This window comes from Mesocricetus auratus, unplaced genomic scaffold, assembly GCF_017639785.1.
Source record: "Mesocricetus auratus isolate SY011 unplaced genomic scaffold, BCM_Maur_2.0 Super-Scaffold_100003, whole genome shotgun sequence".
Lineage (NCBI taxonomy): Eukaryota > Metazoa > Chordata > Mammalia > Rodentia > Cricetidae > Mesocricetus > Mesocricetus auratus.
The window spans coordinates 66358183-66374413 of NW_024429188.1; the positions used below are offsets into that span (position 1 = coordinate 66358183).

General features: G+C 36.6%; 1 protein-coding gene across 2 annotated transcripts; it reads right to left on the reverse strand.

Annotated features, from left to right (window-relative positions):
• Positions 1 to 4768: 4768 nt before the first annotated feature.
• Positions 4769 to 5133, reverse strand: LOC101823019 (ubiquitin-like). Of its 2 annotated transcripts, XM_040743863.1 has the most exons (2): positions 5011 to 5129; positions 4769 to 4923 (listed from the first exon to the last, which is right to left on the reverse strand). In XM_040743863.1, exons 1-2 carry the CDS (start codon positions 5111 to 5113, stop codon positions 4769 to 4771), a joined length of 258 nt encoding a protein of 85 aa, XP_040599797.1. In that variant the 5' UTR covers positions 5114 to 5129. The 2 variants fall into 2 exon arrangements, with proteins under 2 accessions (XP_040599797.1, XP_005072567.1); XM_005072510.4 differs by having other exon boundaries at positions 4769 to 5133.
• Positions 5134 to 16231: the final 11098 nt, after the last annotated feature.

The window sequence follows — 16231 nt, forward strand, 5'->3', positions numbered from 1 at the left end:
ACAGAAGATTGCTACTTACAGGTTTGCTCTCAAGGTGACCGTGCCGGGTGGGGGGACAGTCAACATAAGACTGCGGACACCTAGAAGAAAATGAAAGTCAGGGGGTACAGAAACAGACAGCAAGACAAGATTCTGATCAAGCCAACAACCTTTATTCATCACAAAGGGATTTATATTGGACCATAGGGGAAGTGAGGAGGGGAGGGAAAGGGGGTGTTAACTGTAGCTGCAATGAGCCTGGTGGAGCAAAGGTCAATGGGCAGGTTAGATCATCCTGTGTCCCCTGGTAACCTCACTGTAGGTTACAATTCTATCTTTCACAATCTATCTTCTACTGCTCAAGCTCTAGGCCCCAGTGACTTGGTAATTTTCAGTAGGCTTAATCTTTAACTGGCAGATAAGCCTTGAGTCTGTTTTCTGGGAGCTTGCTTCCTATCTTTTTTTTTTTTTTCGTTAGTTTTTTTTAAATTTTAAATAGCTTGTTTTACATGTCAATCCCAGTTCCCTCTCCCTCCCCTCCTCCCGCACTCCCCTTCCACCCTCCCTCCCACCCTATTGCCACATACTTCCACATAGGGGATGTCTAGAGTCTATCATTTTACTCTTGGTAGGGTCAAGGCACTCCCCTAAGAGTCCAGGCTGAGAGAGCATCTCTCTTTGTGCTATAGGCACATGAAGACAGATTGTATACCAGGAATAGACACTGATCCACAGCTCAGAGCCCCATAGGTTGTCCAGGCCTTCTCACTGACACTCACATTTGGGGGGGTCCAGATCAGTCCCATTCTGGCCTCCCCACTGTCGGTCTGGGGTCTAAGAGCACTCCCCTGTTCAGATCAGCTGTCTCTGCTGGTTTTGCCAGCCCATTCTTTGCCAATTTGCTCATCATTCCTCTCTCTCTGTCACTGGGTTCCTTGGGTTCAGTTCAGTGCTTAGATGTGTGTTTGCCTCTGCTTCCATCAGTCCCAGGATGAAGGCTCCCGGATAGTTATAGACATCAAGTTCATTATCAGGAATGGGCATTCGAGGTGGTCCTTCCACTATTGCTTAGCTTGCCAATTGATGTTATACCTTTAGATCACTCGAGGTCACTCTGGTGCCTGATCTGTCTTCGATCCTATGATTCCCTCTTCCCCCTATTCTACCCCCACCCCCTCAACTTCCTGTTCCCCCATGACCAACTCCCTTCCTCTTTACCCCCTCTATTCTTCCCAGGTCCCACTACCCCCCCCTCGCCCTGTTCCCCATCCACTCAGAGGATCTTGTCTCCATCCTCTTCTCTTGGGTACTATGTATATATGCATATCTTTTAGGTTCTTTCCTGTTTCCCAGACTCTCTATCTGTGGAAGTGCAGACTGGCACTATCCTGATCCATATCTAAAATCCATATATGAGTGAGTACATACCATGTTTGTCTTTTTGCAACTGGGTTACCTCACTCAGGATGGTTTCTTCCAGTGCTATCCATTTCCCTGCGAATTTCAAGATTCCATTGTTTTTTTCTGCTGAGTAATACTCCATTGTGTAAATGTACCACATTTTCTCTATCCACTCTTCAGTTGAGGGGCATCTAGGTTGCTTCCAGGTTCTGGCTATTACAAACAATGCTGCTATGAACATAGTGGAGCAGATGCCCTTGTTGAATGAACCTGCCTCATTTGGATAAATGCCTAAGAGTGGAATTGCTGGGTCTAGTGGTAGATTAATATCTTAAGATGTAATATTTCTGCAGTGTGGCCTAGAGTTATGTCTTCTCTATGAGGAGAGCTTGATAATGCTAGGGGTGGATTACAGAGGAGGTCCCTGACATCAAGGCTTGCTTAGTGTGCTTTCTTATAGAACACAGGACTACCAGCCCAGGTATGGCACTGCTCACATTTAAGTGTACCCTTTCAAATCAATCTTCAATCAAGAAAATGAACTGCAGACTTGCCCATTTGCCCATATTGGCAAATATGTTGGAAGATATTTCTTTATCTCTCCCTCTCCCCCTCTCTCATTTTTTCCTATCTCATTTTTCCCTGAAGCCTATCACAAGTACCCTCCCTCACACCTAGCTTACTCTATTCTTTAGATTATTACTGACACATGCAGTCTGCTACATCCATTTTTGTTGTTTGTCTGTATATGGATTCAGGGTTGACCACTGTGTGTTGGACAAACAATAAGGGGGTTGAAGACTGAGATAGCCTACTTCACCCTCTGTCAGCAGTCAGTAATTATGGAGGCTCATTTTCAATTGAGGTTCCCGCCTTCAAAATGACTCTAGCTTTTGCTGAGTCAACAAAAATGAACCATACAAAGCCTGTGATTCTAGTGAGTGCTGAATCTCACTCACCACAGCCTGAATAACACTGAGCTGCAACAATGTAAAGATTTTGAAACTACATATATTACAGAGGAATTTTCTTAATTGTGGTTACTTCTTCTATTTAACTCCTAGTTATATTAAGCTGACAAAAAATAACAAGGACAACACATTTCTTAAAATAAAATAGTGGTTGTCAGAAAAACAGGATGTTTTTAGAGCCCGAGAATACAATAATTAGATTTAGTAAGACGGGAAAAACATTGAAACAGACTACCTGAATAATGCTATTAAATACTACAAATTATTTACCTCAAATTTTATATCCATGGAGAATATCCTTTTAACAATGAACTTAAAATAATGATTTGTTCAGATACACAAATACAAAAGAATTACTCCCTGGCCCTCCTACAGTAATAAAGAAAGTCACCAGGAAGAGTGAAATGACAAAGATCGAGGGAATAATACCAGAAATAATCCATACATGAGCTAAGATGTACAATTTTAAATTTTAATTTCTGAGTACTAAGGCATTTCTACTACTATGATAACATGTTTTGTTTTTACAACATGAACATAAATTAATGTGTGATCACAGCTGTATGAAGACAGAGAGAGAACAAATGGAAAAATATATTCTAAAGATCCTATACTACAGATGAAGTAGGAAAACATTACTTGTATCAAGTTATAAGTTATACCACAATCCCTAGAGCAAGGACCAAAGGAAAAGATGTTCTGGATAGAAAACTATGACGTGAGAAAAATAACATGAATGGAAATCCAGAAGAAACTAATTAAAATGCAATTAATTTAAATTTCTGTGTTAAAGAACAGTAACTGTCAGGAAGTAGAGGGTTAACTGTTAAGGGTGAAATTGATTCAATTTAAGATAATGAAGACTGGGGATAAATAGTGGCAACTGCTACAAAATAATGAAAATGGTGGTAATGCTACAGTATTCCAAACAAAGAATGCTGAAAATGGTAAAGTTGTGCTATGTATAATAATTGTGCCACATACAGAAACACAAAAGTAAAAATATTCAAAGAAAAAATTAGAAAACTAAACATATCTGTAAGTTTTGATTCTATTTAAAAGCATAAGAACAGGTAGCAATAAACAATATTTCATTTAAACAAATATCACCCATCATTGATTAAAGTATAGGGAGAAAGAAGGTAAGATTATTTCTTCAAAATTAAGAAAGAGGTTAACTGTGGAGACAAAGAATGCAGTATGAATGGATCACACAATGAGTTGGATTCGTTGACATTATTACCATACTATTTCTAAATTTATATGACAGACACACAAATGTGTGATTTATATTATTCTTTTTTTTGGTTTTTCGAGACAGGGTTTCTCTGTGGCTTTGCAGGCTGTCCTGGAACTCGCTTGGTAGTCCAGGCTGGTCTCTAACTCACAGAGATCCGCCTGCCTCTGCCTCTCGAGTGCTGGGATTAAAGGCGTGTGCCACCAACGCCCTCCTGATTTATATTATTCTTATTATGAACACATATGTTTGATTCTTTCCTACATATGGTCTACTACACGAAAATAGTTTGGAGAAAGGTAGTAGAATATTACCCCCTTAGCATTTAGGTGAGTACTTATAATGGATGTGAAATATTACTCAAAATTATTTAAGCACAGGCACAAAATTCTTTTGAAGTGAAGTGTCTAAAATTTCATGCTCTTTCAGTACTCTTTTCTTAATGTTTTGCTCTGTAAACAACTGGCTCATTAGACTTTGTGTCAAGTATTGATACACTTTATATGCATTCCCAAAAGTGAAGTACTGACAGACTACACTGGACATTGGCGGTGCACGCCTTTATTCCCAGCACTAGCAGAGGCAGGGAATAAAGATCTCTGTGAGTTTGAGGTCACCCTGGTCTACAAGAGCTAGTTCCAAGACAGCCTCCAAATCAATATGGAGAAACCCTTTCTTGAAAAAACAAACAAACAAAAAGACTATATTTACATTAGAATATATATATTAGTTCCTTTGTCAATAACTTTAGTTTAATTTTTTAAAATAGTAGTATTTTTCCCTTGAAAAATAAACAAGAAGTGAAGTTAATGAAACAAACTCAAGCATCATAAGCAATAATTTTAGGTTTTTGTGACTTACTACTTTGGAATTTTTATATAAAGTCATTTATCACCCACAAAAGATATTTGTCATCATTTTATATCCTGTCTAGAGAATGAATGACTTAATAAATAATTATAGAGGATTTGCATGTACAGTCAAGTCTTTATTAACATCTTAATATTGATGTTTTGCATAATACAAATGCTTAGTTGTTGTGCCCTTTTCCAAAATTCCCTTTGGTTTACCACCAAATTGGAATTGACTTGCCATTGTGATACTTTTTTAAATTTTTTTTCCAGTCGATGGAAGGGGCCTTTATTTGGTCCCAGGGTCAGGGCCAGGTGTGGCCACAGCTTTATTTGACCTTCTTCTTGGGGCGCAGGTTGTTGCTGTGGCCACACTTCTTCTTGCAGCACATCATCTTGTCACAGTTGTACTTCTGGGCCAGCTGAGGAAGGGACAGCTCAATGATGCCCCCGCGAAGACGAAGCACCAGATGCAAGGTGGACTCTTTCTGGATGTTGTAGTCCGACAGGGTTTGGCCATCCTCCACCTGCTTGCCAGCAAATATCAGTCTCTGCTGGTCAGATGGAATGCCTTCCTTATATTGGATCTTGGCCTTGACATTCTCGATGGTGTCACTGGGCTCGAACTCAAGAGTGATGGTCTTGCCCAACAAGGTCTTCACAAAGATCTGCATGTTGGCGTCTGCTCGGCCGCCTTGTTAGCCATTGTGATTCTTGAGACCTCTCTGTAAACCTGATTTCGCAGTCATATTGTAAAACATAAAGAATAAAATGATATTGAATCACGACTGTAACTGCAGAACTGAATTTCAGTGAGTGTTCCTATATTGCAGAGCAAGAGGGAGTGACAGCCGTGATGGTGAAAATTTTGCATGTAAATAAGACCTCCAAATTTTCATTATAAATGAGAGCTTTCTTACATAATACAGAGACCCAAATCCATTTGCTGAATAAATGAGGGTGCTGAGATATAAAACATGCTGGTCCTCCCTAAAACAAATGAGTCAACAATAACTGAAAACTGAAAAAAGCCTAAATTTTAAGATTTTGAATGCATATGAAACTAAAGTATACTGACATCCTTCAGTGAATGTAGCAACATCAATACTTCACATTTGTAAAGAAAACAAATAATATTTTTGCTTTTGTGCAGTACCTGATCATTCGCCAAGTGCTTCTGCATACTTCTTCACTTTGAGAGTCCAGAGACACTATGTGGCTCATATAGTATCACACAGCTATTGAATCAGTACAATACTTAGGTTATTTCTTTTTTAATTCTCACCGTTATATATATGATTTCACACCACAAAATTTATAAGCCTATGCACTTGAAAAATAACTGTAAGTCTACTGAGAGCAAAGGTTACAATGAGAATCCTGTTTGGTTAGCCAGATGACCAGAATAACCATATGTCGACTTGAACAATACATTCTTTGGAATTCTTAGATAACTGGACTTTTCATGAAATGCCTATGGCTTAGTATCTACATTTAAATGAAAAGAAAAAAACAGAGAAGAATGTTAGCAACCTAATGGTCTGCTATAAATGGGTGAAAAAAGCATTTAAAACAGTAGGCATCAAAAGAAAATAGCCCCAAGCTTAAAAAAGAAAATAGCAGACCAATTGCTGTTCTTAGTATCACCTATGTACATTATGTTACTAAAGGCTGTTACTGTCTTGTTCATTCAGAGACAGACTTTGTATAGAACAGTAATGTGTTATTGTACTGCATATATTGCCATCTTTTATCTGCCAATTCTTAATAAGGATAATTAACACAGACCCATTTTAACAGTTGATTTTTGTTTGTTTTCTTTTTTTAGCAAGGTTTTCCAATACGACCCAGGCTCATCTTTAACTCAAGATATGCTGTTGCCCCTGGAGTGACTTACAACCATGAGCATTACAGGCAGAACAAGCAGTTTTCTAATCATGTGTTCCCACTATGGATAACAAAATTCAGCATTTCCAATAGAGACCAAGTCCTGACAAATCATACTTCATGACTCAAGATGACAGTTCTGAATATATTCGCTCCATTTCATTTTATTTTTGCCATAAAATAGAGAGATTTTCTTGAAGAACAGTTGTATTTGACATCAACTACAGTGACAGAGTGAATGCCTGATTTTGGAAATAACTATGAATAGCAGGAAACAGAAACAGTGTTATTCTATTCTAGATTTTAAAACAGTGTTTGTCAAACTTTCACTATTTGTAGATGATATGATAGATTACATAAGTGACCCAAAAAAACCTCTACATGGGAACTCCTACAGCTGATAAATACCTTCAGCAAAGTGGCAGGATACAAGATTAACTCAAAAACTTCAGTAGCCCTACTACATATAGACAAAAATGGGCTGTGAAAGAAATCAAAGAAACATCACCCCTTACAATAGCCACAAACAACATTAAATATCTTGACGTAACACTAACCAAACAAGTGGAAGACCTATATAGCAAGAATTTTGAGTCTTTAAAGAAAGAAATTAAAGAAAATATCAGAAAATGGAAAGATCTCCCATGCTCTTGGATAGGTAGGATCAACATAGCAAAAATGGCAATCTTGCTAAAAGCAAGCTACAGATTCAATGCAATCGCCATCTACATCCAAACAGAGTTCTTCACAGAACTTGAAAGAACAGTACTCACCTTTTTACGGAAAAACAAAAAATTCAGGATAGCCAAAACAACACTGCATAATACAGCAACTTCTGGAGGCATCACCAACACTGACATCAAGCTCTTTTATAGAATAATTGTCCTAAAAACAGCTTGGTATTGGCACAAAAATTGACAGGTAGACCAATGCAATCTAATTGAAAACCCTGATATTAACCCACCCATCTATGAGCACCTGATTTTGACAAAGAAGTTAAAGTTATACAATGGAAAAAAGAAAGCATCATCAACAAATGTTACTGACATAACTGGATGCTGACATGTAGAAGGCTGCAGATATATCCATATCTATCACCATACACAAAACTTAAGTCCAAATGGATGAAAGATCTCAACATATATCCAGCCATACTGAACCTCTTAGAACAGAGAATGGAAGGTACTCTTGAACGACTTGGTACAGGAGACTACTTCATGAACATAACACCAGTAGCAGAGACATTGAGATCAACAATTAATAAAAGAGACCTCCTGAAACTGAGAAGCTTCTGTAAGGAAAAGGATAAAGTCAACAAGACAAAACGGTAGCCCAGAGAATGACAAAAGATCTTCACCAACCCCACATCTGACAGAGGGCTAATTTCCAGAATACACAAAGTACTCAAGAAGCTAGCCACCAAAACTACAAAAAGTGGGGTGCAGAACTAAATAGAGAATTCTCAATAGAGGAGTCTATAATCGCTGAAAGACACTTAAGAAAGAGATCAGCATCCTTAGCCATCAGGGAACTGCAACTCAAAACAACTCTGAGATACCATCTTAAATCGGCCAGGATTGCTGAAATAAAAAACACCAATGATAGTCTATGCTGTAGAGGATATGAAGAAATAAGAACACCCCTCCATTGCTGGTGGGAGTGCCCGTTTGTATGACCACTTTGGAAATCAGTATGGCAGTTTCTCAGGAAAATGGGAGCTCAGTCTACCCCAAGATCCAGCAATTCTTCTCTTGGATATATACCCAAATAATACACATTCATACAACACGGACATATGTTCAACTATGCTCATTGCAGTGTTGATTGTAATAGCCAGAACCTGGAAGCCACCTAGATGCTCCTCAAACAAAGAATGGATGGAAAAAATTACACAATGGAGTATTACTCTTCAGAAAAAATCAACAACAATGAAATCTTGAACTTCTCACCCAAATGGATGCAACTGGAAGAAAATATCCTGAGTGAGGTAACCACCCCCAAATGATGTGATGGACTTTGATGGCTCCCATGGAGGGCCTCACTATCCCTGGGGAGTGGTTAGGGGGTGGTTTGGGGGATTGGGTAGGGAGAAAGGGAGGATGGGAGGGCTAGGGAATGGGGACATTGATATGTGAATAAGAGTGCTTCTAAAATTTAAAAAAAAAACCGGGGTGAAAAACAACTCATCACTTTTTTCTTTCTTTTTAGAATCTTCTACAAGAATACCTTAAAGACATCCTATGATTTGAAAAATTGATTTTAGCAAAATAATTTTAAAGTCATACTTTTTATGAACCTCTTTAATTTCCCCTCAATCTGATTGAATATTTTTGTATAAATAAATGTAGATAGCCAGTTAATAGCACATGGATTTTTCATTAAATCTATGATTTTGACAGAAGGAACAAGGGATCTTCCTCTAGGCAATCATATTGTTAACTGATCGAATTCATGATATAGATATTGTAAAATCATGTTCACATGTGAAATGCACAGTTTTAAATTCAATTATATTTACTCATTTTAAATGCAGTTTTAATTTTTTCAGCAATGTATTCAGCCTATTTTTGTGCAGCACATCAGTGAAAATAAAATTTACAGTGTATTTAGTGATTAAATGTGCAGCAATTCACTGATAAATCCAGTCATACAATGAAGGATATTTTTTATTGTCCCATGAAAGAGTTGGTTTTTGAAAAATACTAAACACTAGGTGGCAAACTTTAGTCATAAATACAGAGTTAATCCTGAAACAATGTAAGAGTTTCTTGTAATTTGACACAAAAATGGTTAACAAGATGTTAACATTAATTTTTATCATAATCATCGTTTTATCATGCTTAAGATAAAGGGATTAACAAGATATTTGGAGGAATAGTTCTAAAATGCTAAATTGAGACAGCAAACTAGGATAATCTCCAAAGTAAGTTATAAAATACAAGGTTTGGCAACACCAACAATGATTTAAAATCCTTGATAAATCCTGAAATCCCAGACCCTTCTTCAGAGAAATGACTGATCTTAGATAGGAAAAAGAAGGACAAGAAGAAAAGAAATTCTTTGTGTGGCTTGGATTTAATCTCCAAGATGTTGGTAACATATTTTGTATTAGTGATATTTGGTAAGAGAAACACAGGAATCTGAAAAGAGGTTTAAGAAGGAGGAAGTAAACAAAACATAAGCTTCAAATTAAATGATAGGCCTAAAATAGTAGGACCTAGAGCCACCAAAATTTTAAGAAAAAATCATAATTTTTAAGGAATTTTCATGAGGAATATTTTGTAATATTTTTCACAATGAAATTATCATTAACTGACACACCTTAGGGGGTAAAATCAAGAGTCATCTTGCCTTTAGATTCTATCACACAGTTTTGAAAGGATTAAATCTGAAACTTTACTACAATGTAAAGACTGATCAAGAATAAAAACACATGCTTAAAAGTCATATACTGATTTTCAACATGATGTCCTATTGAAAACTAATGATCTTTCCCTCCAAGATTCAGTTTTGCCTTATGAAAGTTGAAATTCTGGGTTTAAAATTTGTTATTCATTTCTGTTCCGTACATAAAGTCAAGCAAGTCAAATAAACAAAAATGAATTTCGTTTGTCACTTACAAATGTTCACAGACAAAGTCATTGGTCCATAATTGTAGACCATGGTTCTGTTCCACCTGCTCCCACAGCAGATTTAGCCCCAAACAAATACACTGAGGCTTATATTAGTTATAAAATGTTTGGCCAATGGTTTAGGCTTCTTATTAACTAGATCTCTCTTATTCATTAATCCATTTCTTTTAAAGTATGTATATTGCCACAAGCCAGCTGTAGCTTTCCTATAATCTAGCATGATACTCCTTCAGCAACATGGCTTCTCCCTGGATGCTTCACTCAACCTCTTCTCCCCAGAATTGTCCGCATCTCCTAGCCCTGCCTATAACTCCTGCCTAGCTACTGACCAATCAGTGTTTTATACAGAAGGATATCCCCGATCATCTCCTATTTTCTGTCCAAATAAAATGAAAGGTTTTAAAATTATCAAAGTAAAATTATCTATAACAAAACATTTATCAAGTAAGAAATATAGTTAGCAATATTTAGTCTATTAATATTTAAAGAAAATATTCTATCCTATCTTTGTGAGTCTAAAGTTTTATGTGTAACTTATCTTTATCATAACTAAGTAATGCAATAACCATAGCTATCTTTCTTTAACTCCATCAAAGACCCCAGAAGGATAATACGTAAACTGCAAAAATTGACAGAAACATCTCACAACCTGAACTGTCATGCAAAGTTCTTCTGTAATATTGGGGAATCAATCTTCATCCTATAGGCCTAGAGTGTCTATCAGATTTCTCAGCAAAGTAGGAAATTTGAAACTGTTCCACCTATATTGGCAATTTGTCAGTCATTTTTCTCTGTGACCTGCAGAATGTCCAGCATACTCTTCCATGAAGCAGGAACTCTGCAGGACTGTCGTATCTTGTTTTAGCAAGTTAATCAGTCATGTTTCTGTGGATCCTTCATGTCCAATTTATACAGGCATACAGTTAAACAGTCCAAGCAAGAACAGCTTCTTTCCCAAGTGGCTATTTCTGCCATGTTGAAGGCAAACTTCTTAATTAGTTTCTTCGATGCCTATCTACCTCTCTGATGTATTTGGTGCTGCCAGGATCAGTTGTGTCTCATTATTATGAAAAACTCTAATAAACAATTACAAACGCCATATTCTGTGGGTCTTTGAAAGATTTGAAGAATATCTATCCATTTGAAATATGTGTCTCTATATCTCGAAAACATAACATGATTGTAAGTTTTGACTATCATAGGTGACTATAATCTGTATTTAATTATACATTACATTTTTAAATAAGCTGTATAAACACAATACCTAAACAAGAGGAGAAATATACTTACAAAATTGACCTCAAATTTGCATCAATAAACCAAAATCTATACCAAAGACAATTATTCATTGATATATCATATTCCCCTTTTTCTTTAGAAAGATTTTGACTATGACCATTAACCATTTACTACCAACCTCATTTAAATTAAAACAAACATTTATAAATAATATTTTGGAATTTGGGCTGTTTGTGGGTGCTGTCAATGCCATGGGAACCCTGAGAAAATCCAGACACCTGGCCAAATCCTGGCTGTAGTAATCTGAGACTACATTGTTTCAGCTTCTTTGGATATTGAATCACCTGGTCCACTACTATTGGGGTTCTTGCTTGATCAAACCATATTTGTCTGAAAGGCATCTACAGCATTTCATTTTCTGTGGAAACAAAAGCTGAAGTTCTTTTCCAAAATAACCTGCCCTTAGACTTACAGTTTGAAGTCAAGGTATTTTAAAATATATAGGTTGGATTACTACAGCAGCATTTATAATCAAACGACTGTTAGCAGCTGTTTTCCTCTTCTCAGCAATTGAACAATTTAAAGACAACACAACATCCGGTATCTAGATTCTAGACAAATTTTCCATCTTTACTTCCTTTTTTAAAAATTACATCATTTCTTTTAAATAGTTTGGTTTTTAATGACAAGGTTTCTCTGTGTCACTGTGGCTGTCCTGGAATTCACTCTGTAAAGCACATTGGCCTTAAAATCACAGAGATATGCCTGCCTCTGCCTCCAGAGAGTTGGGATTAAATGCATTTGCCATCACACCCAGCTACTCTATTTCTTTTTTACGAATTTACCTTTCCTTTCCAAAGTCTACACATATTTTTAAGCACACTGTAAACCATTCAGAGTTTTTTTTCCTTCTAAATCTGTCTTTGCTGAATATCTATATTTTTTTCTGGCCAAGAGTCTTTTGTCTGCTAAACAGCATGCCTAAGATTAAAGCAACTGGCCCTGCTCTATTCCTTGACTTTCTGAGAATCTAGCTTCAACTTTAGCTTCAGACTTATAGCCACAACTCTGTAGCGTCTAGGTATAGGTTACTACCAAGAAACCTGCTGATGGGTGCTCATGAACACCATTTAATTGTTTGGTACCAGGGCCTTTTATAAAAGAACAGAACTGGTTTTTACTACTAATGCTGAATCAGGAAGACTCTCTTAAAAGACCCATGCCTCTATTTGTCTCTAGCAAACAGAGTCTACCTGAGTAATTGCTGCTACCAAAAAGCCATGCTTGACTTTGTTCTTTTGTTTTCAAAGCCCTATTTTTATGTTTTTGTCAGGTTTTATGTGGAAATTCTTGTTATACGTGTGGGTGCAATTTTGTAGATGGTGGTTCTTTTGAGTTTGTTTCCACAGCAAATTTATCCCCAAATGGAAACACTGAGGCTTATATTAATTAGAAACTCTTTGTCCAATGGTTTAGGCTTCTTACTGGCTAGCTCTTTATTAATTATTAACCCATTTCTTTTAAAATATGTATTGCAATGAGGCATCTGTGGGTTACCCATACTCTGGCATGCTACCCCTTCAACGGCATTGCTTCTCCTTGGCTGCTCCTCTCTGCCTCTTCTCCCCAGAATTCTCCTCATCTCAAAGCCCTGCGTATACCTCCTGCCTTAATATTGGACCATCAGAGTTTTATTCATCAACTGATAAGTGAAACATATATACAGAAACATATATACATGATTTATGACATTTTATCTGGGCTCTAATTTACTTCGTAGCTTTGATGTAATTGTGCTACTCATCCATTGCATTGATAGGTTCCATTCTGCAGATACCTAATGCTATAAATAGAAGAACTTGTGATAGATAGAAACTCACAACTTCAGTCAGGTACAAAACTCTTTAATGGCAATCATGAAATACTGTTAACTTATGGTTCCTTATAAAATGCTGTGTAATTCCCAGGACAGTACACAGAGTATATATGCAAAAGGTTATATACTACCAGAAATTTTTAGTGTTCATGGATTCCTACAAGAATCTCATTAGTTACTTCATCTCTACTCAACAGTAACAAAGGAGAAAAATACATTCCCATCAACCCACATTCACATACACATATACATTTATGCTCATATTTAAGAATTAGAACTGTAAAACTCTATGTTCTATGCATTCTTGTATGAAGAATTTTGTTAAAATGCCTTCTAATTATCATATGTAACTCAGCAGAAAAGAAAACATTAATAGAAATAATTCTTCATCTTATTTTCTTTGCTACAATAATGGGAAGATAAAGATTTACTAGATCTATGAGTCCATTAATCACATCACCCATTTACATCTTCTAAATTATGCCAATTAAAATGCAACCAAGTTCATCTATCTGTGCTCACTCAAATCTGAATAGTATATCATTGCAAAATGTTTAAAGCCTAAGTTTCAAACTTTTGTGCTAATTAATGTGAAAAGCAAATTCATTACTGAAGATGTAGCTCACTGGAACACTATCTTTAAAAAGAAAATCAAATGACTAAAGATCAGTGGTTTCAGTAACTTTTTCTTCTCTTAAGCTTCATACACTATTCATATCTTCAAAACACACTCTCTCCATACTGCTTTGCAGGAATACTGAATTGTTTCTCCAGCCTAAATCCTGATCCATGATTGAAAAACAAATGTCCTCTCTCATTATTTATTTATTCCTTCTGGAGTTCTGTCATTAGCAGAAAATTGTCTCTGATCTAACCTGGTCAAAAATAGTTTCAGTGGGATTAATTACTTCAATATATTACTTGCACATTTGTTGGAGATAATTTGCTTCATTACACGTTTACTGCTCATAGAAAAGAAGGGAAATAAACAGAATGGCAAACATTTCAAGTAAGTAAATTTCTTCAGAGACATGATACATACAAACCAAGAAGATGCCCTGTGAGTGTCTGATGGTAGCTTCCTTTTCTTTCTGTTTAGTGATTTTCTAAATTAATTTGTGTTGATCTGGACATGGTGGCTTACACCTGTAATCATAGAAGTCTGGAGAATGAGGTAGAAGTTTAGTGAGTTCAAGGCCCACTTGTATAAGAATCCATTCTTTTACTATTCTGTTTTGTTTTCGTGTGTGCTTGTGTGTGTGTGTGTGTGTGTGTGTGTGTGTGCTGTAGTTGTTTATGATCTAGTTTCTTCACACTTGGTAGAACTTTACTAAATGAGTAAGAATAAAATAATCATTGATTCATCAGGAAAATCAAATAAGAATTGGTAAATACATATAGAGTAGATTTTCTATGTCATCTCTTCTTTAACCATTTTTGTTTCCATTCTCCTACATGGGAAATTTGGGCTATTTGTTCCATTTGCTGAGAATCATGTATTTTTGATTTTTGATTTTTAAATTTAAATTAGAAACAAGGTTGCTTCACGTGTCAATCCCAGGCTCCTCTCCCTTTCCCTCCCCTCCTCCCACGCCCTCCTACCACCCCCCCATACACCCTCATTTCCCAGGTATGGTGAGGCCCTCCATGGAGTATCCATAGTCTGTCATTTCATCCAGGGCAAGGCCTAGACCCTACCCCAAGAGTCCAAGGTGAGAGTGCATCTCTCATTGTGGGATGGGCACCCAAAGTCCATTTGTATGCGAAGGATAAATACTGATCTACTACCCAAGGCCCAACAGATTGCCTAGGCCTCCTCATTGATACACACATTCAGGGGGTCTTGATCAGCCCATGCTGATCAGGTCAGCTGTTTCTGGGGTTTAAACCAGCCCAGTCTTAACCCCTTTGCTCATCAGTCCCCCCTCTCTGTTACTGGGTTCCTTGAAAATAATATATCTTATCATTTATTGAGAATAGAAAAAAAAGACTCAAAGTATCCCCCAAAGAGCCACATATGCCAGCAGGTGAAAATATGTTCATGTATGTGTGTAGGATTCTCCTCTGCCATGTTCATATGTAAGCAAATACTCATCAAAACTCAGAATGAGTGAGTGAAATACATTGAGACACTGTTCATAGGCATACAGAATCTCTTTGGGAGTGCAAAGAATACCAGTGCTTATCCTAACATGCCAATTTTTAATATATTCCCTAGTACAAACATGTATTTTATAGATTCAAGGAGATCAATATCTGTCTCATATAAATTCAATGTCATGCAAACATATGTGATGATAATAATGCTTAAACAATATGTGAGGAGACATTTCATCTAAAATAGTATGAGAAAATTATATTTTGTTCTGAAGAGGCAAATAATAAGAATATTATTAACTAAGAATTTATTTTTATTGGAATGTTATGCTTTTATGTAGACAACCATAAATATATTGGATATCATAGAGTAATCATGCCCCTAAGAATCCAATCTCATATTCCCCAGTGTGGTCATGATGTGATACCCTTCTTGTCTGTTTTGTCTGTTTCTTCTTGTTGGCATTCATGAGGCAAAAGGATAATATCTTACTTCAATTCACTCCCTGCCAGACCTACTGGTAACACACTCATCTTGAGAAATGAGAAGGAAGCACTGCTCATGCTTTTGAAGGCTGAGCCAAAACAGCTTTTAAAAACTAAAATTCATCAAATTCCCTGAGATTTCTGTATTTTCCCTTTTAATGCAGAAATTAAAAGGTCATTTACAGCATGCAATTCAAAATTCATAAATCAAGCACATTATAGCAATAAATCCGTGAGAGAAATCAAGAAAGCTTTTACTCACTGAAAGAAAACAGTCTTTACAAAATGCAGTCACATTTTCTTGTCAGTTTGAGACAGCGAGGAGTCTCCTGAAAGCAAATCTCTCCCAGTAATGCGGACTGTCTATGTTTACTGCCAATTAAAATTGGAGGAGCAAAAGCAGGGGCATTTCACATCCTAATTACTATGCAGAAATAAAGATTTGGTGAAAGCTTCAAATTCACACACTATATATTAAAAGAATGAATTCACAAATGTATGCTGGAACAGGTGAAATCCTAGCCTCTTAGACTGTCCCACATGGTCCTATAGAATACCCTTCAAGGTTAAGGGCC